Source organism: Heloderma suspectum, chromosome 7 (genome assembly GCF_057233095.1).
Source record: "Heloderma suspectum isolate Gila_16-S chromosome 7, 16-S_ref, whole genome shotgun sequence".
Classification (NCBI taxonomy): Eukaryota; Metazoa; Chordata; class Lepidosauria; order Squamata; family Helodermatidae; genus Heloderma; species Heloderma suspectum.
Genome location: NC_139464.1, coordinates 50,234,313 through 50,258,060, shown reverse-complemented (window position 1 = coordinate 50,258,060; position 23,748 = coordinate 50,234,313). Strand labels below are relative to the sequence as shown.

General features: G+C 45.1%; 1 protein-coding gene across 1 annotated transcript in view; it reads right to left on the bottom strand.

The window, feature by feature from the left end:
- The window catches only part of LOC146339760 (sodium-coupled monocarboxylate transporter 1-like), a 62,903-nt gene extending 39,497 nt beyond the window's left edge, over window positions 1–23,406 (bottom strand). Inside the window, exons 1-6 of the mRNA XM_084810149.1 lie at window positions 22,120–23,406; window positions 20,314–20,379; window positions 10,491–10,542; window positions 8,380–8,447; window positions 7,804–7,958; window positions 5,414–5,554 (exon numbers count right to left, since the gene is read on the bottom strand). Of these exons, the coding sequence (XP_084666275.1) occupies window positions 5,414–5,554; window positions 7,804–7,958; window positions 8,380–8,447; window positions 10,491–10,542; window positions 20,314–20,379; window positions 22,120–22,470 (833 nt within the window). The 5' untranslated portion in view covers window positions 22,471–23,406. The remainder of the gene's footprint in view (window positions 1–5,413; window positions 5,555–7,803; window positions 7,959–8,379; window positions 8,448–10,490; window positions 10,543–20,313; window positions 20,380–22,119) is intronic.
- Window positions 23,407–23,748: the final 342 nt, after the last annotated feature.

The following is a 23,748-nucleotide window of genomic DNA, read 5'->3' as shown; positions in this document are numbered from 1 at the left end:
GGCCACCATTCACAAGTCAGCGCGAACGGCAGCAGGTAGGTGTCCCGTTTCACACGCCTTTCGTGGGGTGAAGGGGCGGGGGGGCTTCATTCCGCCATGGATTTTGGGGGGCTGAAAGCACTGGCATTCGGTCTCACCGAGATCCGTGGCGGAATTCTCTGACATCCCTACATCAGAGTCTCCTTTGCTATTGGAAACCTTTATTGAAGGTGATCAGGTATATTGGCCCACGAGTCATGTTTATAAATATTTATTATCAATGAATATTCTGGAGCAGTGAATTCTGGACCAGATTATAAAGCAAACCATCTGTAAGCACCTTGAAAACAATGCAGTGATTACTCGAAGCCAACATGGATTTGTCAAGAACAAATCCTGCCAGACTAATCTGATCTCATTTTTTGATCAGGTAATCTCCCTTGTGGACTGTCGGAATGCTGTGGACATAATATACCTCGACTTCAGCAAAGCTTTCGACAAAGTGCCCCATGATATCCTGATGAGCAAACTAGCTCAAAGTGGGCTAGATGAAACAATGATCAGGTGGATCCACAGTTAGCTACAGTATTGGACTCAAAGAATGCTTATCAATGGGATCTTCTCCAACTGGGGAGAGGTAATGAGCAGGGTATCGCAGGGCTCAGTCCTGGGCCCAGTGCTCTTCAACATTTTTATTAATGACTTGGAGGAGGAGGTGCAGGGAATGCTGATCAGATTTGCAGATGACACAACATTGGGCGGGATAGCTAATACTTTGGAAGACAGAAACAAAATTCAAAGTGATCTTGATAGACTGGGGCACTGGGCAAAAGCAACAGAATGAAATTTAATAGGGATAAATGCCAAGTTCTGCACCTAGGGAAAAGAAAACAAATGCACAGTTACAAGATGGGGGGTACGTGGCTCAACAACACTACAAGAGAGAAGGATCTTGGAATTGCTGTTGATCACAAGCTGAATATGAGCCAACAACGTGATGGGGCTGCAAAAAAGGCCAATGCTATTTTGGGCTGCATTAATAGAAGCATAGCTTCCAAATCCCGAGAAGTCCTAGTCCCCCTCTACTCAACACTGGTTAGGCCTCATCTGGAGTACCGTGTCCAGTTCTGGGCACCGCACTTGAAGAAGGATGCAGACAAGCTGGATTGGTTTCAGAGGAGGGCAACAAAGATGATCAGGGGACTGGAAACAAAGCCCTATGAAGAGAGACCGAAAGAACTGGGCACGTTTAGCCTTGAGAAGACTGAGGGGAGATAAGATGAGGGGAGATATGATAGTACTGATTCAAGTACTTGAAAGGTTGTCATAGAGAGGAAGGCCAGGATCTCTTCTGGATCATTCCAGAATGCAGGACACAGAATAATGGGCTCAAGTTACAGGAAGCCAGATTCCAGCTGTACATCAGGAAAAACTTCCTGACTGTTAGAGCAATACGACAATGGAACCAATTACCTAGGGAGGTAGTGGGCTCTCCCACACTGGAGGCATTCAAGTTGAGGCTGGACAGCCATCTGTCGGGGATGCTATGACTTAGATTCCTGCATTGAGCAGGGGGTTGAACTTGATGGTCTTGTAGGCCCCTTCCAACCCTACTATTCTATGATTCTATGTTTTGTCATTTGTGGTTTTTTTCCCCTCGTTTTGCATGAACTCTAGCTTCAGTAGTGACAGAAAGGCACTTAATATATGCTCAGAGTTTCTCCATAATTAGCCCCAGTTTTGAAAATAGACTCATTGGCTGAATCCTGGTGAAGTCTTGGCACAAATAAAGTTATGGGGAGGAAGATACAATGAGAGCTTGTGCATAACAAGGAGGAGGTAGAGGAGAGTTGCACAAAACAAGACATCTGTGTTTATGAAGAGTTACTGGAGGATGGTAGGATGAGGAGGGATGGTTGCATGGAGGGGAGTAGAATTGGTAGGGGGGAGAATGTAAGTGCTCAGTGGTGAAAGAAAAGCATTCAGCATATGTTCAGAGGCACTGTATATTTAAGAACATAAGAAGAGCCATGTTGCATCAGACCAAGGTCCATCTAGTCCATTATTCTGTTCACACAGTGGCCAACCAGATGCCCACAGGAAACCCACAAGTAGGACATGAGTGAAATAGCACCTTCCCACCCATGTTCCCCTGCTGCTAATATTGGTGAAATATAAATAAATTCTAGTCATTCTAAATTTATATGCATGTATATCCTTCAGAAACTTTGCAGGTTTCTTGTCTGGGAGACACTGCTAATGACCTGTGCATTTTCATACAAATTTACCCAAAGAACTATTGGGGAAGGGGGGAAGGGAAAGCAAATCACTCCCTCCCCCAAATTGGAGAACTCCCCTTCCACATGAACTGCTGCACCTATCTTTCTGAAACTTTGTTGGTTTCTTATTTAGGGACAACTCTGGGCTGTCTGTAATTTTCAGAACAATGGACCACAAGGAAAATAAGGAGAGAAGCATGTCCTCTTTTGGAGACCTCAAAATGTCAAGGCCACCCTTGCACAAAAACCCATGTGGCTATCATTCTGAAATTTGGAGACATGTTCTCCTTATTTATTAATTTCTTAATTTCTTAAATTTCTTAATTGCCCATCTGGTCAGTCACCCAGCCACTCTGGATGATGTACAATGGTGCAATTTAAAACAGTAAAATTATACATTAAAACATTATTTAAAAATACCCTAACCCACCCCAAACGCCTGCCTGAATAACCAAGTTTTCAGTGCGTGGTGGAAGCTCATTAAAGAGGGGGCATGGCAGAGTTCCCTAGGGAGGGACTTCCACAGAGTGGGGGCCACCACAGAGAAGGCCCTCTCCCTCATCCTCACCAGCCTAGCTGTCCTGGTTGATGGGACAGAGAGAAGGCCGATCTTGTTAAGCGGCCTGTCTGGTGTTGCTGGAGGCGCTGCTTGAGATAGGCTGGGCCAGAACCATATAGGGTTTTAAAGGTCAAAAACAACACTCTGAATTTGGCCCAGAAAACAACTGGTAGCCAGTGCAACTCCTTCAGCACCAGAGTGATGTAATCACGCTCGTGGCTGCCTTTTATCAGGCGAGCCACCGCGTTCTGCTCCAGCTGCAGCTTCTGAACCGTCTTCAAGGGTAACCTCACATAGAGCGCATTACAGTAGCCTAGACAAGAGGAGACCAGGGCATGTACTACTGAGGGGAGCAGATGGTCAGGAAGGTAGGGACGCAGCCGCCGTATCAGATGGAGTTGGTACAATGCTGTCTGGCTCATGGCTGACACCTGAGCCTCCATGGACAGCTGGGAGTCTAAAATGACCCCCAGGCTCCGGACCTGGTCTTTCAAGGATAGCTATACCCCATTCAACACCAGGTCAACATCCCCCCACCTACTCTTGTCTCCCACCAAAAGTACCTTGGTCTTGTCAGGCTTCTGCTTCAGCTTATCCCTCCCCATCCAGCCACTCACCATCTCCAGACATTTAGGCAGGGACTCCACGGCCAACCTTGGTGAAGATTTGAATAAGAGGTGGAGCTGCATGTCATCTGCATATTGATGACACCGCACCCCTAACCTCCTGATGATAGCCCCCAGCGGCTTCACATAGATGTTAAATAGCATCAGGGAGAGGATGGAACCCTGTGGCACCCCACATGTGAGCAGCCACGGGTCTGACACCTCCTCTCCCAGTGCTACCCTCTGGTACCTGTCTCAGAGGAAGGACCGGAACCACCGTAATACGATGTCTCCAATTCCCATCCTCTCCAGGCAGTCCAGGAGGATGCTGTGGTCAACAGTATCAAAAGCCGCTGAGAGGCTGAGGAGAACAGGGAAGGAGCATTCACCCCTATCCAAAGCCCTCCTCATATTATCCACCAAAGTGACCAAGGCCATTTCTGTCCCATGCCCAGGCCTGAAGCCTGATTGAAATGGATCCAGATAATTGGCTTCTTCCAAGTGTGCCTTCAACTGCATTGCCACCACCCGCTCAATGATCTTGCCTCAAAATGGCAGATTCGAGACTGGGCGAAAGTTGTTCAAAACTTGGGGATCCGAGGAGGGCTTCTTTAAGAGCGGTCTTATCACTGCCTCCTTGAGGGCTGATGGCATCACTCCCTCCTCAGGGGAGGCATTCACCACCGCCCTGATCCCCTCACCCAATCTCTCTCTGCAGCTCATAATGAGCCAAGATGGGCAAGGATCAAGTAAGCAGGTGGTCGGCTTTACAGATGAAAGCACCTTGTCCAGTTCATCAGAAGGAAGAAGCTGGAACCGATCCCACAATACTGGTTTGCCACAGGCCACCTCTTCTCTAATGGGGCAATGAATCCTGAAATTCTTATCCAGTTTTTCCAAGTAATACAAATGTTATTGGCAGTTCCTTTTAAAAGAAAATCAAAATATAAACCCTGCACCTATTTTTCTGACATTGGGCAGGTGTAATCCCCTTCTAGGGGCTACTATACCTGATATGATCATCCCGTTCTGACCAAGAGAAAAAGTTACAGTTTTTAAAAATTTCCAATGGTAGTCAGGAAGCATGAAGGCTCATTTTTCCAAACCTTGACTCAGGTTTGGTGCTGAGCTGAAATGGTCTAACTACAAATTGGCCTGAGCAGAAGCAGGATGTTTTCCAAAATACTGAATTGGGGTCTGAATTGAAGTGAGGTGGGGGGGGTCAGTGAACACTTCTTATGTATATATGTAATCTATACACACATGCAAGCACACCACATGCACACACCACACACACACACACACACACACACATATATATTAGAGGTGCACTTAGACTCAGATATATATATTATATATATGCACAAATTTGTGTTATGGGCCTGTGCCCTGGATCTTTTAAGAACCTAGCAACGCCCCTGCTCCCCACCCACCAGAACGCCACTGACATGCCCATTTTCCCTCCACCTCTGCAAGGTTGCAGTTCTGCTCTTGTAGAGGGAGCCACTGCAGAAATGTCCATCATGGCCGGGAAGTGCCAAAATAAGGGCTTCAACCTTGGGAATCCCTTCCGAAATTGGAGCTATCTACAAGCTTATGGGGGGAGGGGTTCCTGCCCAATCCTATGCGCCCTGGGGCGCAGTATAGGATTGCTCTGTAAGGTTCATTTTTACTAAAAGATCTGCATAACAAAAACTGTGCAATTTATTTTTTTAACTTATAAGCATTATCATAAACTAAATAAATGCTCGTACTACATGCGAGAATACAATTTACAATAAAGAAACAAGACACAATGCTGAACATTGCTATAAATTATCATAAACTAAATGCATTTACTTTTGACATGGTTCATAAAGCAGAAAGCACAGGATGTTTTTACCTTTCATTACTATATTTTATGTGTTTATAATGTCAAGAATGCAGTTTAAAATGAAAATGTCTTATAAAAAAAGATTCTGGCAATGGGTCAAAAAAATGAATTTACTTACAGTTTTGCTTGAAATCTTGTTTTGCAGGCAATGTATCGCTGAACTTGAGCCTGGCTGACTCCATATATACCAAGCCAGGTGAAAGTCCCACCTATGACAATTGTCCAGAATGTATGCCTTTGCAAAGGATCTGGATTAAAGCTAAATTGAAGGAGAGAAAATAGAATTCTTAAAGCTAATGTTAAATGGTCCCTTAAACTCTCTTTTCATGTTCACTTTCAGTGAATATTTAAGTTCTCAAACTTTATTTGTAAACATATAACAGACAATTGTTAAATATTAACTGAAGTAGTCATGATACATACATTTTGAATTGTATATATATTTGACAAGAAAATATATAATTTAAGATACATGGATTCCTTACGAATAAGAACATGGGTTGCATTTAATGGTAACTTTGCACTAGCAGAAAGTGCTTGCAACTCACACATGGTGGGACATCCCATTTTCACTGATCCCGCACACACGCACACACACCTTCTGCAGCCCTCTGCACCATGCCCCATACTATGCTGGAGAGTCTCTCAACCTTCAGGAACAGTGCATGGGGACTGCAGTAGGTTGGGGGTTGGAAAAATTGGGTCTCCCACCTTATATGAGCAGAACACTTTCGGCTAGTGCAAAGCCACCATTAGATTTAAACCCATGAGCTGTTAGTTCAGTGGCAACAATATTTGGAATTTTTGAAAAACAAAACAAAAAAGAGACTGTGGTCCTAAACAAAACCGACCTGCCTGAGACCCGATTCATTTGTGCACAGATCACATCCTGGAATGTGATTGTTTCTCAGTTAACACTGCAGCATAGGATAGGCTATGTATATATAATAAATACATATACTTGAATAAATATTGAATAAATATTTATAATAAATAAAAATTATTTCAACAGATCATATTATATCCCCAGGACCATCCCCTTCCTCAGAAAGGCATTGATCAGAACTAGCCAGTCTCTCATGGCAAGCTAGAAGTAGCTAGGATCAACAAAGGTTTTGAGCACTGGTTATTGGACAAACAACTTCAAGAAACATCCTAATCCTGCTGCAACTGAAACACATCCAAACAATTGTGAGACTGCTCTGCAAACCACGTGGAGCCCAGACTATATTAAGAAAAGTCTGCTGGCTGACATTGCACTGATGCAATGGTGGTGGACACTTAAGATTGCTTTGCCACCATCATTGCCATATAATATGCTCTAAAATGAAGTCCGTTGCCCCTGTGTTCAGTTGAATGGGTCTCTTCTCTAGCTGTATTCTAGCTGTCAACTCTGCTGCTTGATCATGTGCAGCTCCCTGTTCATCAGCAGAACTGTACAGGTTCTACTCAGCAGTAGTGATAGTATTAGTTCTGCAATCTCCATCCAGCTAACTGACTCAGTTCTGCTAACTCAAGATTCCCACTGATGTTGGGTGAATTTTTCAACAAGTCCTAGTCACTAAAACTGTATTTCATTCTTTTAAATATTTGTATTGTATTTTATATTTTTAACTGTTTCTATGGCATTTAGTCTTTTAAGTGTTTGTAATACACACAGGGAACATTGGTTATTGGGTGGATTAGAAATGTAATACAGAAATAAATACAGAAACCCCAACACTTGGGGTTGTATCCAACTGCTGTCCCCCTGTTGATGGAAGGCTCTGATCCAGTAGAGGCTTCCATCAGCAAAATAGGGAGGAATGCAATTTTTGATCATCCCACCTCCTCCCTCCTTTAGTCCCCCCTGCCTCCCCAAATTACTGTAAAGTGTTGGGAAATCCTTCAGAACAACATGGGAGGTGCTATGGGTGGGGTGGGGTGGGGAATTGCCTCCCTCCTGTTGACAGAAGTCTCTGGTAGATCAAAGAGCTTTCCATCAGCAGAGGGACACCAATAGGATACAACCCTTGGGTTTGGTGACAGGATTACAGATGTTTATGTTGATTTTCCATTAATTTCTTTGACGCCCCACCTGGAAATTGTATCCAAAGTCTGTGTACCAAAGATACCACTCCTATGCCAATGCCACTCTACAGGCTTCAGATAAAGCCATTCCTACCCTCTACATATTTTTGTACATCAGTGTAAGATTTCAGCACAAATACATAGTTAAGCTAAGTACAAAGTAAAACAGTTACCACCAAAAAAGGTTACACATTTTAGAAAAGTGTAAATGATCACCTTGTACACAATGAATAGCTAAATTTATTCTTTATTTTTCAAAAAAACTACTGCTTATTTGTCACTCTATGAAAATGTAGTAACATCAGTAACAGACCTATCCTAAACATATCACTGGAAATAAATGTCACTATTACAATGATACAGAAAACAAATAATATGTTTAAGATTTCATTGTAAGAGTCTTCTTTAATACTGGAGCCCCCCAAATTAAAAACTTACTCCCAGAAATTTAATCTTCCTCCGTTGTAGGAATCATTTAGTATATGTCCAATACCACCTTGAACCACAACAGCACGTATAATCACTGCTGCAAACCCAGCTATCATGATTCCAACTTGAAAAACATCTGTCCAAACTACGGCTTTTAGACCACCCTGTGTGGAGAAGAGCACGTACAGATTAATATACAAGCCAGATAATTTCTTGGGTGCGTGTATATGTGTTATAGGGAGGGAGAGCCCCAGAAAAGGAAGTTTAATGCTCATTGGGACCATGGAGGTTAAATGCATTTCTCTAACTAAGCCATTCCTTTTTCCAAACAACTGGCTTTCATTCAAAGGCAGGGGAACCAAATAATTCATCATCATTTTCAATAATATAATATTTAAATGAAGAGTTTCACAGAGAATTGGAGGAGATAATTATTTGCAGTTGTGGGAAGGATATAGGAAAGCAGAATAGGAATGACATAGGAATATCATTTTAGGAAAAGTTGCATTTCATTTTTCAGTATGTATATACAATAATACAAGGTTAATAAGAAACTAGCAATTTTAAATTGAACAGTAGACATACCAGTGTACAATAGAAAGTGCAGACTATTCCTGTTGCAGCCACTGCACCCCACAAGTCAATTCCCGTAACTAGAAAATAAAATAAAAACTGTAATGGAAGAAGACTTTTTTTAAAGGAAAGGAAAAGACTAGGACCATGGTAGGTGTCTGACAATAGAGAAGGAATGCTGGATGTAATTGTAGGAAATAATTAGTTAATTAACATTGGGGTCCTAATAATTTCTTCCATAGAAGCCTGTTGGAATGATGCCCGTAGATTAGTCTATGGCATAGAGCAAACCACACAGTTGTGGTCTATTAGCTATGTTGCCTGACTGGAACCTCTGTGTACAGGGGCAAGTAAAACTGATGCTATCAATAAACAAGGAAAGGCCATTATAATCATCCCCTGCTGGTGAGCTTCAGAGGCATATGAGCTGCTGGTCCTGGAAACAGAATTCTAGACTAGATGGGCCTTGCTCTGATTCACCAAGATAATTCTAATGTTCATAACATATTGCCTGTAATGGCATTCAGATGACTTGCTAAACTGTGGTGTATGGAAATGGGAAGCAAAAGCTTCTAATGTCCTTGTTTCAGCTGCACTTGAGGAAAAGAGGAGACGGCAGAGCATGCAAGCCCAAGGCTCACTGCAGTTCTCTCACCATGCTAAACTACAATGAGACTATTATCAGCTATGATGGTTTAGCATGATATCTGAATGTGGCCATTATAGTTGACCAGATGCTTGATAACCGTTCTGGCCAACTGGATACCTGATAACCTTTCAGTTTTGTAGCCCACCTAGACACAACAAAAAGGAAGGAGAAATGGTCAGATGTAGTGCACCCATGCAAGGGAATGCAATAACTCAATAAGCTGCATTTTTTCCACACTTTTAGGAGGAAATATATTTATCTGTGTAGGGGGCATAGCTATAATCTTAGGCCTTTAGACTCTAAATCAGCTTTCCCCAACTGGGTACCCTCCACATATGTTTCACTACAGCTCTCATCATCCTCAGCCAGCATGGCATTAGTGGTGCTGACTGGGAGTGATGGGAGTTGTAGGCCAACACATCTGGAAGGCATCAGCTTGGGAAAGTCTGCTTTTAAAGCACTTGATGCAGCAACCTTTCTGAAATAAAGCAGGTTTGACCCTGGTCAGTGTCTGGATGGGAGACTGGCTGCAAACCCTTTGTATGTATCCTTGAGCTCCATTATGGAAATAATACAAGATAAATATGTAATAAAATCATTAAGGGCACAATCCTATGGTTGCTAGTCAGTGTGTAAACAGCCATAGGATAGGTCAGTTCCCAGGAACCAACCTTGGAGCCTGCGCTCCAAGGTCGGTTCCTGGAGATCTGACCTTCACCCCTCCCACACTGCCCCATAGGCAGTGCGGATCAGCCACGCACTCAGAAGAGCAGCTCAGAGTGGGGGAAATGAGGCGTTCCCGGGGGCGGAGCAGGGTTGTTTGGAAATGCTGGCACGACACAGTCCAGCCGCCAGTTCCCACACTCGGAGGTCCCTCAGCTAGACAGCTGAAATCTGCTGTCTAGCCACGAAAGCAGGGCGGGGGGAGCGAGGAGGAGATCTGCTCCTCACTGCTCCTCCCGCCCTCCACTGGATAGGCAGTCGCCCCCGGGGTCAGAGGCAACCATCGATTCACATAGGATTGCTCTCTAAGTAACTAAGCATATAAAATAGTTGTCATAGGGGTTTGAGCTGTGAACTCCTTGCTGTAGAGACATATATTTGGTAAATACTACATGTCAATTGATGACAGTCATTATGGATTTTTCAAGAAATTACTGTAAATATTATCTAGATTATGTTTTTCATTTAAAATCCACATGAAAACTTCATTCCACAATACTTGGGGTCTATGAAGCATATAATGCTTACAAAGTTAAATTTCATTAAACATAATGCAAAATGTAGCCACAAGTCACTTCTCAAAATACTCATAGCTGATGTTCCGATACAAGAATTTTAGTTGCACAGATTTCTGCTGCAGTCAGCAGAAATCTCGGAAGGCTTCATAATGTGTTTTGCATGATATGATACATATATTGATATTAAAGGGGGGGGGAGTTCTTATATGTTACCATACATTCATTCATCTTACCTTGATTTAAAGCTAAGGCTGGAGCATAAATGACAATTCCAGTGTATAATATCTGGAAAGAAGAAGACAGATACAAAAATTTATGGGAGGAAAATAATCCTAGTGAAAAGCTAAGTTATTCCAGATATTCATGTAGTTTATGTTCCTGGATGTCATTTTTATTTAAGCCCCTTGGCATTGTGAAGTAGTCTTAAGAAGTATGAATGCAAATGTGCAAATTTCATGTCACACTGTATCAGTAACAGTCTTCATGCCTTAAACCACATATTATAATCTCACTAGTCAGAGAATCTACTTTGAAGTGCATCCAGAACAGTATAAATGAGACTTGTTGGAAAAGCTGTTAAAGAAGATATATATTCATATGATTCACACAGAACTCCAATAAAGTGAAAGTAGCTTCCCTGAACATGTAACCAATGTCTTCCCTGAAGACGTCAACAATGGTACACATGTTCAGGAATACATACGTTTAAGGGACCTTTTAACACTGGCGTTATTGCATCTTGACAACTTTGTCCCAATGAACACCCGCACACACATATACACACAGGTCTATTCCAAAACAGGGAATTATTTACTGAACACACAGGAATAAAAAATATACACAATAATTAATATTGGGGTTTGGCTAGGTACTAATAGGCACTATATGGACATAATCAGGTAATATACTACAAACAAACCTACATATATTAAGCAAATGAAACAAAAGGGGAAATTAATAACACAGACATCCCTTCACAGGGTTCGAATGGTGGGGCAATTAGCTCAAAGTCCTACTTGGTGTCTAAACTTAAGGACTACTGTTCACGGAAAACTACGCTGTGGACATGCATGATGTGTCTGGGTTTGAATGGGCTGGGTTATGGTTTTGCGAGAGTAGCAGAAGCTGGGGTTAGGCAAATTGAGGTCTAGTGCTAACCGGGAGACAGAGAGAGAGAGAGAGAGAATGAAAGAGGTTTTTTAGGGAAGGAGGATTATGTGCTCAGGGAGTGAAAAAGCTCACAGAGGTTTGTCTTTAGTTTCAGAAGGTGTATGGAAGCTTGTCCTTGTGTGGTCACTGTGGCAAAAGGGAAGGGCAGAATACAGTCACACCAATTTGAGCAGCTAAGTAAGGGTTGGAGGGTTGGAAAAGACCTCTAGAAGATAGATTAAGGCCTGAAAGATACCTGTCCTGTGATCCCAATGGATCGTTCCTGAAGACAATGCTGGGAGATGGAGAAACTTCTGAGATTGTGGTGGAGAAGGAAGCCATGGGGAAGGCACCTACCAGCTGCAGTTCAGGCCTCCACTCGAGCAGGAGCAGTAACTTAGGCAGCCAGAACTGAGTTATTTAGGGAAAAGGGTAATGGGGCTCTGTAGCAGAACCCCAGGTTCTGTGGCCTCAGGTGATTTCAGCAGGGGAGAGACCAATTGATGCAACCAGGGCATTGGGCTTGTCACACCACCAGAGTATGAGTATTGGGCTGTTGAGAGGTCATGAAACTTCAGAACTTGACACACTAGGAAAGCAGTGAGGTATCCTGCCTTTGTGGAGGAGACCAAGAGCTAAGTGGTTTCAGCAAACTCGTGCCTGCCGTCTGGAAGCCAGGGACCAAGCCATTTCAGCAGCAGAGTTGTACCCTTCTCCTGGGAGGCCAGGAACAGCCTGGCTTCAGAGCCTAGGCTTTTTATAGGGTAAACCCTACAAAGGGATGAACATTCTGTATCCAACTAAGACAGAGCGTACAAAAGAGAAGAATGTTGTTTCCAGGTGTACAGAAGTTTTAATAGGAATGATTATTTTCTAAATCTTACTCAAGATGAACTCAATCTAATCAAAGCAGTATTTGCTTGAGATTGCAATGCTTAAGGGTGGGGAATCCCTGTCCAATTAATTATGCAACACCTTGGAGATGTATTCATATCTAATTTCTATTTACTGTGCCTAATCTGTTTGTGAGGCATTCAGTCTAGCACTGCTTGATTAAATTGGTCTGCTAAATCTCCAGCCAGCCCTGTCAATTCTCCAAGCTTTAACTTAATGCCAGGATGAATTTGACAGCACCATATCAAACTAAGTGAAAGTGATAGCACCATGTCAAACAAAATATTGTAGTACAGTGTTTCTCTGGCATTCCTACCAAGGAGCCTGCCAACAAAAAGATAGAATGCTGTTGTCCAAGTAGGAACACTACAGCGGGAGTGGGGAAAGCCTGGTATAAGAGTGTTATCTAATCTCTGATCAACAGAAAAATATGAGACATTCTTCCTGGAGCATTCAACATCATAAAGCTCACACCACAAGGCAATGCCATCAAACTCAAACTGAACTGAACCAAAGTACTATTTATTTATTGCATTGTTTATACCCCGCATCTTGGATTAGAAGAGTCCACAGAGTGTCTTACAAACATGTAGAATCAATAAAACAATAAACTAATGATTACAGTTGTTTGTGTACTTCCAAAGAGGTGTGTAACAATGGCCATATAGAAGGAAAGTTGTTCAAAACAGAATTATATTGTTGTTAGCGAACAGGGCGAGCGAACAGGGGGAGCAAACAGGAGTTGGCCAGGGGAGTTGCAGTGGTTGAAGAGACAAAGGAGACAAAGGAGACAGAGGCTAAGAGGTAAGTGGGTTGCAGGAAGCCCAGGGCGCTGCCCTTTATCCTTCTGACTGGCTGTGAGCTCACCAGGAGCTTCTGAGAGCTCCAACTGAATTGGAGGGGTGTGGCCTGAGTACTCCCAGCAGCTGACTGGGCGGGAAGCTTCAGTCTGTTTCCCGCCTCCCAGCTGCGCAGAGCAGAGCAGAGCAAGCTGCTCCAGCTGGTCCAGGGACTACAGAAGCAGGCAAGCTCCCAGAGAGCGAGCGACCAGAGCGAGCGGACAGGGGGAGCAAACAGGAGTTGGCCAGGGGAGTTCGGCAGGGGAGGTCAAGGGGGAGGCCCCTAACATTTTTTTTTTTTTTTTTTACTAACTTTTTTTCATTTATTTGTCTTGTAACACACACTTCCACACCAGTGGGACTCTGCTTTTAACCTCTACTGAGTAGAGGAGCAGGCACAGGCTAGTCTAGAACAATCACAAAGCTAGACACAAAAAGGGAGAAGAGGCTATGGAAGGACAAGACTCTCCAGTGGTGGTGACCTGCAAGGTGTGTGCAATGTTTGTTTTCTTGCCTGAGAACAACATGGCCTACACCTGCAACAAGTGCAAGTTGATCACGCTGCTGGAGGAAAAAGTAAGTGGACTGGAGCGGCGACTGTCAACCCTCCGGGGAATAAGAGAACACGAAGAGTTCTTGGACAGAATGGGGGAACTACAGCAGCAAAGGGCAGACCAGAAGCTTGAAGAGCAACAGCAAGATGAGGCAGTAGGAAATGCTGAGGTGAAGAAAAATGGAGTAGAGGATACTCCTTGGAAAACGGTGACAGTTAGGAGAAGAAGAACTAGACGCCACTCTGCACCAGTGGAAGCGGTGGAGCTGTGGAACCGATTCCAGGTACTTGCAGATGAGACTGGAGGACAGCCTGCAGAGGAAGAATCACAGGGGAACCTGCATGAGAGTGAGCAAGAGGCTGAAGGTCAGTCAAACAGAGGCGATGAAACCCAGGCCTACAAGAAGAAGAAGAGAAGAGTGGTAGTAGTGGGAGACTCCTTGCTGCGTGGGATCGAGACCCAAGTATGTCGCGAAGACCCGTGGACTCGCCAGGTATGTTGTCTCCCGGGAGGACAGATTAGAGACGTGACTGAAAGGTTGCCTGCACTCATAAAGCCCACTGACAGGTATCCCTTTCTTCTCATCCATGTGGGAACAAATGATACCGCCAAGCGGAGCTACGAAGAGATCACGTCAGACTTTGAAGCTTTGGGAAGGAAACTCAAGAACTTTGGGGCCCAGATAGTTTTCTCATCCATCCTTCCAGTAGTTAGAAGAGGGATAGAAAGGGAACGAAAAATACTCCGGGTGAATGACTGGCTACGAAGGTGGTGCCGACGAGAGAGATTTGGATTCTGGGACCACGGGCTATACTTCCTGGAAGATGGGCTGTTGGCTAGGGATGGGTTGCACCTCACAAAGGCTGGGAAGAATGTGTTTGGCCACAGCATGAAGAACTTCATCAGGAGGGCTTTAAACTGAATCCTACGGGGAAGGGAGATGTAATGTTGGGGGTAACAATGGACGTAGGCGCATGCACTGCAATGGAGAGAACAGCGCTGATAGCGCCCAATAATAGTCTTCAGACACATGTAGGAAGAAAGCCAGACTATGAAGCACATGGTCTTCGATGTCTATATACTAATGCCCAGAGTATGGGAAACAAACAGAACGAACTTGAACTCTTAATACAGGAGGGAAATTATGACTTGATAGGTATAACTGAGACTTGGTGGGATGACTCTCATGACTGGAATACAGCAGTTGAAGGATATAACTTGTTCAAAAAGAACAGGAGGAACAGAAAGGGAGGCGGGGTTGCACTGTATGTGAAAAATACATATCTCTGCACAGAAATACAGGAGGAGGAGCTTGGTAGCCCCATCGAGAGCATCTGGGTTGAAATAAATGGAGCAAAGAATAAAAGGAACCTGGTGGTCGGAGTCTACTACCGGCCACCCAATCAAGGAGAAGCCAAGGATGAAACTTTTGAAAAGCAAATAGCCAATGTTTTAAGGAAGCATGATGTAGTAGTAATGGGGGACTTCAATTTCCCCGATATTTGTTGGGAGACAAATTCTGCAAAACATGGCCCCTCCAGGAAATTCCTGACTTGTGTGGCGGATAACTTCCTCCTACAGAAAGTAGAGGAAGGAACTAGAGGATCGGCTATCCTTGACTTGATCCTAACCAACAGAGATGACTTAGTGGATAAAGTAGCAGTTACAGGAACTCTGGGGGAAAGCGACCATGTTGTACTTGAGTTCTTGGTTCTAAGGGAAGCAAAAGCCGAGTGTACTCAAACGCGTACCCTGGATTTTAGGAAAGCTGATTTTAATAAACTCAGAACAATGATCAGTAAGGTCCCATGGCAAGCAATGCTAGCGAGAAAAGGAGTCCAAGATGGGTGGGAACTTTTAAAAAAGGAAATTCTCAAGGCACAATCACAAACAATTCCAACAAGAAGAAAAGGTGGAAGACAACAGAAGAAGCCAATGTGGCTTCACAAAAAGCTTAGGGATGACCTGAAAACAAAAAAGGACACATATAGGAAGTGGAAAGAAGGCCAAGTAACAAAGGAAGAGTACAGGCAGGTAGCACAGAATTGCAGGGATGGCGTCAGGAAGGCTAAAGCGGAGAACGAGGTGAGGTTAGCGAAGGATGCTAAAAACAACAAAAAGGCTTTCTTCAGCTACGTGCATAGTAAAAGGCAGAGGAAAGAAATGGTTGTTCAGCTATTAAATAAGGATGGCAAAATGATAACAGATGACAAAGAAAAGGCAGAGGTGCTCAATTCCTACTTTGGCTCAGTCTTCTCCCAAAAGAGGGTCTATGACCCCCCTGGCAAAGGCGAAGTACAGGCTGAAGGGGCAGGATTGCAGCTTGAGATCGACAGGCATATGGTCAAGGAACACCTCATTACTTTGAATGAGTTCAAATCTCCAGGGCCAGATGAACTGCATCCTAGAGTCATAAAGGAACTGGCAGAAGAGCTCTCAGAACCGCTGTCTATTCTCTTTGAGAAATCATGGAGGACCGGGGAAGTGCCAGATGACTGGAGGAGGGCTAACGTTGTCCCTATCTTCAAAAAGGGTAAAAAGGAGGAACCTGGGAACTACAGACCAGTCAGTCTGACATCAATCCCTGGGAAAATTCTGGAGCAGATCATAAAGCAATCCATCTGGAAGCACCTTGACAACAATGCCGTGATTACTCGAAGCCAACATGGATTTGTCAAAAACAAGTCCTGCCAGACAAATCTGATCTCATTTTTTGATCAAGTCACCTCCCTTGTAGACCGTGGGAATGCTGTAGACATCATATACCTCGACTTCAGCAAAGCTTTCGACAAAGTGCCCCATGATATCCTGATGAGCAAACTAGCTCGAAGTGGGCTAGATGAAACAACGATCATGTGGATCCACAGTTGGCTACAGAATCGGACTCAAAGAGTGCTTATCAATGGGACCTTCTCAAGCTGGGGAGAGGTAACGAGTGGGGTACCGCAGGGCTCAGTCCTGGGCCCAGTGCTCTTCAATATTTTTATTAATGACTTGGAGGAGGAGGTGCAGGGAATGCTGATCAAATTTGCAGATGACACAAAATTGGGAGGGATAGCTAATACTTTGGAAGACAGAAACAAAATTCAAAGTGATCTGGATAGACTGGAGTGCTGGGCAGAAAACAACAGAATGGCATTTAATAGGGACAAATGCCAAGTTCTGCACCTAGGAAAAAGAAACCAAATGCACAGTTACAAGATGGGGGATACGTGGCTCAACCACACTACGAGCGAGAAGGATCTTGGAATTGTCGTCGATCACAAGCTGAATATGAGCCAACAATGTGATGTGGCTGCAAAAAAGGCAAATGCTATTTTGGGCTGCATTCATAGAAGCATCGCTTCCAAATCCCGGGAAGTACTAGTTCCCCTCTACTCAGCACTGGTTAGGCCTCATCTGGAGTACTGTGTCCAGTTCTGGGCACCACACTTTAAGAAGGATGCAGACAAGCTGGAGAGGGTTCAAAGGAGGGCAACAAAGATGATCAGGGGACTGGAAACAAAGCCCTATGAAGAGAGACTGAAAGAACTGGGCATGTTTAGCCTTGAGAAGAGAAGACTGAGGGGAGATATGATAGCGCTCTTCAAGTACTTGAAAGGTTGTCACAGAGAAGAAGGCCAGGATCTCTTCTTGATTATCCCAGAGTGCAAGACACGGAATAATGGGCTCAAGTTACAGGAAGCCAGATTCCGACTGAACATCAGGAAAAACTTCCTGAGTGTCAGAGCAATACGGCAATGGAACCAATTACCTGGGGAGGTGGTGGGCTCTCCCACACTGGAGGCCTTCAAGACGAGGCTGGACAGCCATTTGTCAGGGATGCTCTGACTTGGATTCCTGCATTGAGCAGGGGGTTGGACTCGATGGCCTTGTAGGCCCCTTCCAACCCTACTATTCTATGATTCTATGATTCTATATAGAATCATAGAACAGTAGGGTTGGAAGGGGCCTATAAGACCATTGAGTCCAACCCCCTGCTCAGTGCAGGAATCCAGATTTGTGTAGCTGATGCTGTTTCATAATTAATTTTGATTAATCAAAATACACTTAACAGACCAGGAATTTTCACCATAGTAAGAGCACCAAAATCAACAAGAACCAGTACAACAAAACTAGCAAAAGTGGAAACAGCATCAAACAATATTAAGAAAGCGCATTCAAACAGAATGGTCTTCCAGCTTCACTTATATGAGTGGGGAGACTTAATCAACAACCATACTTAATCAAGAATAGTATCTGTCTTCAGTTCTATGCCATTTTGTGCGAGAAACCAAATCCTGTTAAGCAAGTACACAAATCGATATAATTATGTTTTGAACTGCTTTGCTTCTATATGACCATTGTTACACACCTCTTTGAGGAAGTACACAGAGAACTGTAATCCTTAAAAGTTCTGTAGTCTAACATCCCTGACCTCTGCATAGAGATTTTAATCTGTAGGAAAGTGCTCTACAAGCACATTCCCCACAGAACATATGGCTAGTGATTAGATAGCACTGATCACCTTTTGTGAGCATGATAAATGGATTGCCTGAAACCAATTGCATCCTAAACAAGTAAATGCCACAGCAACAGCACCAGTCTTGCAATTTATCCAAGGAGCTCAGGGCAGTATATATATATTTTTTCTATTTTATCATCACAAAAATCCTGAGAGGTAAGTTCATTTGTATGATAGTGACTTGCTCAAGTTGAGCAGAAGTTCCCTGTGTCCCATCCCACATTGTTCAGGAAGGTCCTCCAACTGTCCAAATATGCTTTCCAGGGGGCACAGGTGACTGCATGGGGGAGGAGATGAAAGGAAACTTTCTGTCTGTGAAGTTCTTTAAATTAACTTATGTTAGGATCCAAGGTACTATTTTCTAAAGGAAGAGCTGATTGGCAGCTGCACCACCTTATGGAATGAACTAAAAAGTTCCTAGGTGGCAGCCGTCTATTTCTCACTCTAGCATGCTTAAAGCTCCCTGCATAATCTGTTTACTTAAGGATCTATGTCTTGTAATGAGTGACAAAACTCTCAGGTATTTCAATAGTGCTAGGATTACCTTTTAGCTTCCCACATCATCATTAGGCAATATAAAGAATCTTGTTCACAATTTTATGACTGCTTTCTAAAGCCAGCTTTATTTTTCAATTGCTACTTATAATAGATAAAGTTTGTGATTCTATTCCCATTCACCTGGGAGTAAGTCCCACTGAAGTAGGTGGGAATTACTTCTGAACAGACAATTCATTACATTTATTATATTTCTTTACTGCCCCATAGCTGAAGCTTTCTGGATGGTTCACAAAAAATAACAAACCATTAAAATACATTATATAAAGTATAAAACTATTCATGTAATAATACTGCACAAACAGCACACGCAAAAACAATGGATATCTAAAACAATTAAAAACCATCAGCTAGAGATAAGCAAAGAGACTTCTTATATGCTGCCAAATGCCTGAGAGAAGAGGACACTTTTAACCTGGTGCCGAAAAGATGACAATGCTGGTGCCAGGTGGGCCTCATTAGGGAGATTATTCCACAAGTGGGGGGCCACCACCGAGAAGGCCCTCTCCTTTGTTGCTGCTCTCCAAGCCTTCCTCAAAGGAGTAGGGATGTACGAAAGTCACTTACCTTTTTGCAGGGGTGATTCATGGTGGGGGGGGAGGCGCTCCGCACCTCCCCCCGAAATCCTAACCTGGCTGGCTCTGCTCCACAGCAACTCTGTGGAGCTGCCGGCCAGGTGCATTTGCGGGTGTCTGGAGCCTGCGGACGCAAATGGCGGGGGCTATGGCGGCCGCCATTTGCGTTCATGTTTTTGGCCGTGATAGGCTACGTAAATATTTACGTAGCCTATCACGGCGAAATACAGGGTCGCAAATGGCAGCTGCTACACCGTTTGCACCTCTATTTTTTTTACTGTGACAGGCTACGTAAATATTTACATAGCTTATCATGGCAAAAAAACCAGGAATGCAAATGGAGGTGGCTGCAGCGGCCGCCATTTGCGTTCCCTTTTTTTGCTGTGATAGGCTATGTAAATACTTATGTAGCTTATCACGGCCTCTGCAGGGACGCAAATGGCATCCCTGCATTGGCCGTGATAGGCTACATAAGTGTTTACGTAGCCTATCAGGGCCTAAATGGGGCGGCCGCCATTCGCAAAGCAGCGCCAATGGCACCAGGTAAGTGCTCTATTTTGCGCGCCTTTTGCAGGATGTTGGGGCGGGGGGCTTCGTTCCGCTATGGATTTCGAGGGGCCAAATGTACTGGCATTCGGCTTCACTGAGATCCGTGGTGGAATTCTCTGACATCCCTACGAAGGAGGCCCTTGGAGAAGGGCCTTAGATGCAGAGTGCAGTGTACAGGTCGGTTCATGCTAGGAGAGGTAGTCCATCAGGTACTGTGGTCCTGAGCCATGTAAGGCTTTATAGGTCAAAACCAGCACTTTGAATTGGGTTCAGAAGCACATAGGCAGCCAGTGCAAGCAGGCCAGGTTCGACATGTATAGCATTGCATTGTAAGTGAACTTTCATGGCTCAATAAATGTATTCTAGTGTAAATATTAATAAAATAATAATGTTTGCTTGAGAAACCTCAGATATTAAGAAATGTACATTTTCCTTACCGTGAGAATAATGAAGAGCACCGTCCCACAGAGACGCAGAAATTTATTAAATCGAAGTTCTAAATACTGCAGGAAAAAATGTTTGCATAAATTTTTATATCATTTTGACAGAAGAGTTAATATCTTATTAGACAAGATTATATTTTTCTGGAGGATAAAAGAGTTGCTTTTCCATTTATTATTTGACTAATGCTTGCATCTTAGTCAATTTGGGATTGTTTTCTTTTGCCTGCTACTGTAACTATATATACTTTATATAAATATGTATTTCTTATCAAGCAAACACTGTAAACTTAGGGCAGTAAGCAATGTTAGTACTATTTGACACATGGAAATGAATGGGACTTAAGTTAGTGTCAATTAACATTGGATACTATCCATTATTCTAAACATAGATATGCAGTTATGTTTAATACAGAGAAGCTTAATCATGAGTCATTGACAGGGAATAAATTCTTCATTTATTATAATCAAAATGAAATGCAAGATGGAGCGCGCAATCCTATTGGGATAGGCGGCCACCTCTGAACTCAGAGGCGACCACCTATCCAATGCAGGGAAGAAGCCTCGCAGAGGGGATTTTCCCCTCCGCGCTTCAGCAGCCCTGCATTCATGGCCAGACAGCCAATTTAGGCTGTCTAGCTGTAGGAAGTCAGAGCGGTGGGGGACGGATGCTAAACGACGCATAGGAAGCATCGGAACAGCATGTCCGCCCTCCCCGCCCCCAGGAATACTCTATTTTTGCCTCTCTGAGCTCCTCTTACGAGCGCCGAGCAGGGCTGATCCATGTTGCCTATGAAGCAGCACAGGAGGGGGTGGAGGTTGGTTCTCAGGGAACCAACTTGGAGCGTGGGCTCCGAGGTTGGTTCCCAGGAACTGACCTATCCCATGGCCATCTAGTCGCTGACTAGCGGCTATAGAATTGCACCCTTAATAACTTTCTTTTCAATAACATGTACATACTTGTGCAGTGTAAGTCATAAACTAGTTACTTGGAGTTAAACTGACTGATCACTATGGAAGGGGCTTGCAAATTGATCTTGTGGTATGGTTGATTTGGTAGTTCTGTTGATTTTTGCTGGACTGACTTCCAGATGAAAATCTCAGAAAACTACTTAGAGCGAAGGTACTCCAATGTACAGGTGAAAAGTCAGGATAACAATCCAGAGAGTAATTATTCATTTGGAATGACATCTTGCCCTGTCCTCAGACCTCAGAGGAGTTGGAAAAGCACTCATGGTCGAACTGTTCAACAATGGAAACTCAGATTATAGTCGGTAGCTCTAATGGAAAAATTAACCTACACACAAAGGGCATGCAGAAATGCGCAAGTAGGGGATAACTTCAATATGACAGTGGGATTTTATAAACTTTATGATACAGCAGAAGGAAGTAAATTAACCACTATAGTCACATGGTCTTTTATGGAAAGATGTATTGGGTTAACGGAGTATACACTGAGAAAGATAAGAGATCAGGTAAACACTCAGAAAGATAAGAGACATGCAACACAATTGTATGTATCAATGATCAAGCTAAAGATGCATGGATGTTCTTATTGATAGCTCATGTTATTAAGTTATTTTCTGTACTGTTTAATTTGAAAAACCAATAAAATATATATATATTTTTAAAGAAAAGAAAAAGAAACCTACCCTTGTGTGTGTGCGCGCACGTGTGTGTGTGAAATGCAAGTCAGTAGGGAGGCGAAGCAGGTGTCATGTCTGTGAAGCCAGGTGTTAACCCCGAAATCAACCCGGAGATCAGCTGTGCCAGAGAGGCCTGAACCGAGTCCCTCCTACCCACCTCGTAGGTGCTGGTGATGCCCAGGCGGTAGAAGACGGGCAGGAAGATCTCCGCGCTGAGGATGACCACCAGGGCGTAGGTAATGGCGAAGACGCTGAACCTGGCCCCGAAGCGGTAGACCTCGGACGGGGTGCCCAGCACCGTCACGGCCGACATGAAGCTGGCCGTCAGGGAGAGCGCCACGGGCACCGCGGTCATGCTGCGGCCTCCCATCAAGAAGTCCTTGGAGGTGTTCTGGCCGCCGCCCGCGAAGGCGTAGTAAACGCCGATGACCGCGGAGATGAGCAGCATGGCCCCGAAGACCACGTAGTCCCAGGTGCCGAAGCCCACGTCGACGGTGCAGGCGCTCATGGCTCCGCTCGTCCCTGAATGCCGGCGCGTAACGGGGGCAGCCCCAAAGCCCGCGCGGAGAGTCGCTCCCTCCCGGACCGGTCCAGAGAACTGCCGCTGCCGCCGCGACCGAGTCGCTTCTCGGGAGGCGAGCGCCGGCCCGGCTCGGCCCCCAAGCGAGACGCCGTCGCCTTCGCCGGCTCGCCCTCACGCGCGCCTCGCCCCCAGCTCCGCAGGTGCGGAAGAAGCAGCCGGTCCCGAGCGCGCCGGCCAAGGTCTTTCCCGGGCAGCCCCTCGACCCGCGCGCGCCGGGCACGCGCTTTTCGGCCTCGGAAAGCCCTTCGGCCTCGCGCGCAGTTGCCCCGGTCGCGCGCGCCTCTTTCTTTGCTCCGCGCGGCTCCTTCTGCGCGCCGGTAATGCCCGCCTGAGCCTCCCGGTGTCTCCTTTAGCTCACGCGCCTTTCGTCTCCCTTCTCAGGTGCCCTTTTCAGCTCCCCCCTTTCTCGTCACCCCCCTTCCCTTCTTTATCCCGCGCCAGCCTTGTCCTCCCCGCTTCCGCCCCTCACTCTGCTTTTCTTCTTTCTCGTCAGCTCGGTGCCCCTTTCCTATCGGCGGTGCGCCTTTTGTCCCCTCACGAGCCGCTCTCGCTCTCTCTCCTCTCCCAGGCGCTTCTCCTCTTCGAGCGAGCGCCGCTGTCCGCCGGTGCCGTCGCTTCTTCCCTCCGAGCGGCCGAATCCTTCGGAGAATGCCCTTCGCGGCCAGGCCTCCTCACCCAATAATGACGGGAGGCAGGCCGCCTCGCTGGCGCTGTTGCGCGTCGCCTTTCTGGTTGCGCTGCCTGTAATGTGGCCGGGTTTAAGCCGCGAGGGACAGCTCCCTGGCCACCGACTCGAGAAGGCGCTGGGCAGGTTCCTCCCTGTTCCCGCTTTCAGCACCACACCTGCTACGCGTCAGGGGAACCTGGAGGGCGGGGAAGCAGCCCTAAAATAGGCCCGGGTAGGCTTTGGCATTTGGCAATCATCCTCCCACCTCCAGTCCAACCAGTGGAGGCTGGTGGCTCCGATGTCAGTGGGGCTGTGCATCTGCTCTGGGTTTCAGTCAGAATCAGCCAGAACTCTAAAGGAGCTATCCAAGGGGCTGAACACCAGCCCTAAAATGGGTTTAGCACCTTGGATAGCTCCTTTAGACTACTGGCTGGTTGTGACTGAAACCCAGAACGGATGCACAGCCCCACTGACATTGGAGCCACCAACCTCCACTGAGTCCAGCAACGCTGCGGGAAGCCAAAGTCACAGCTGGA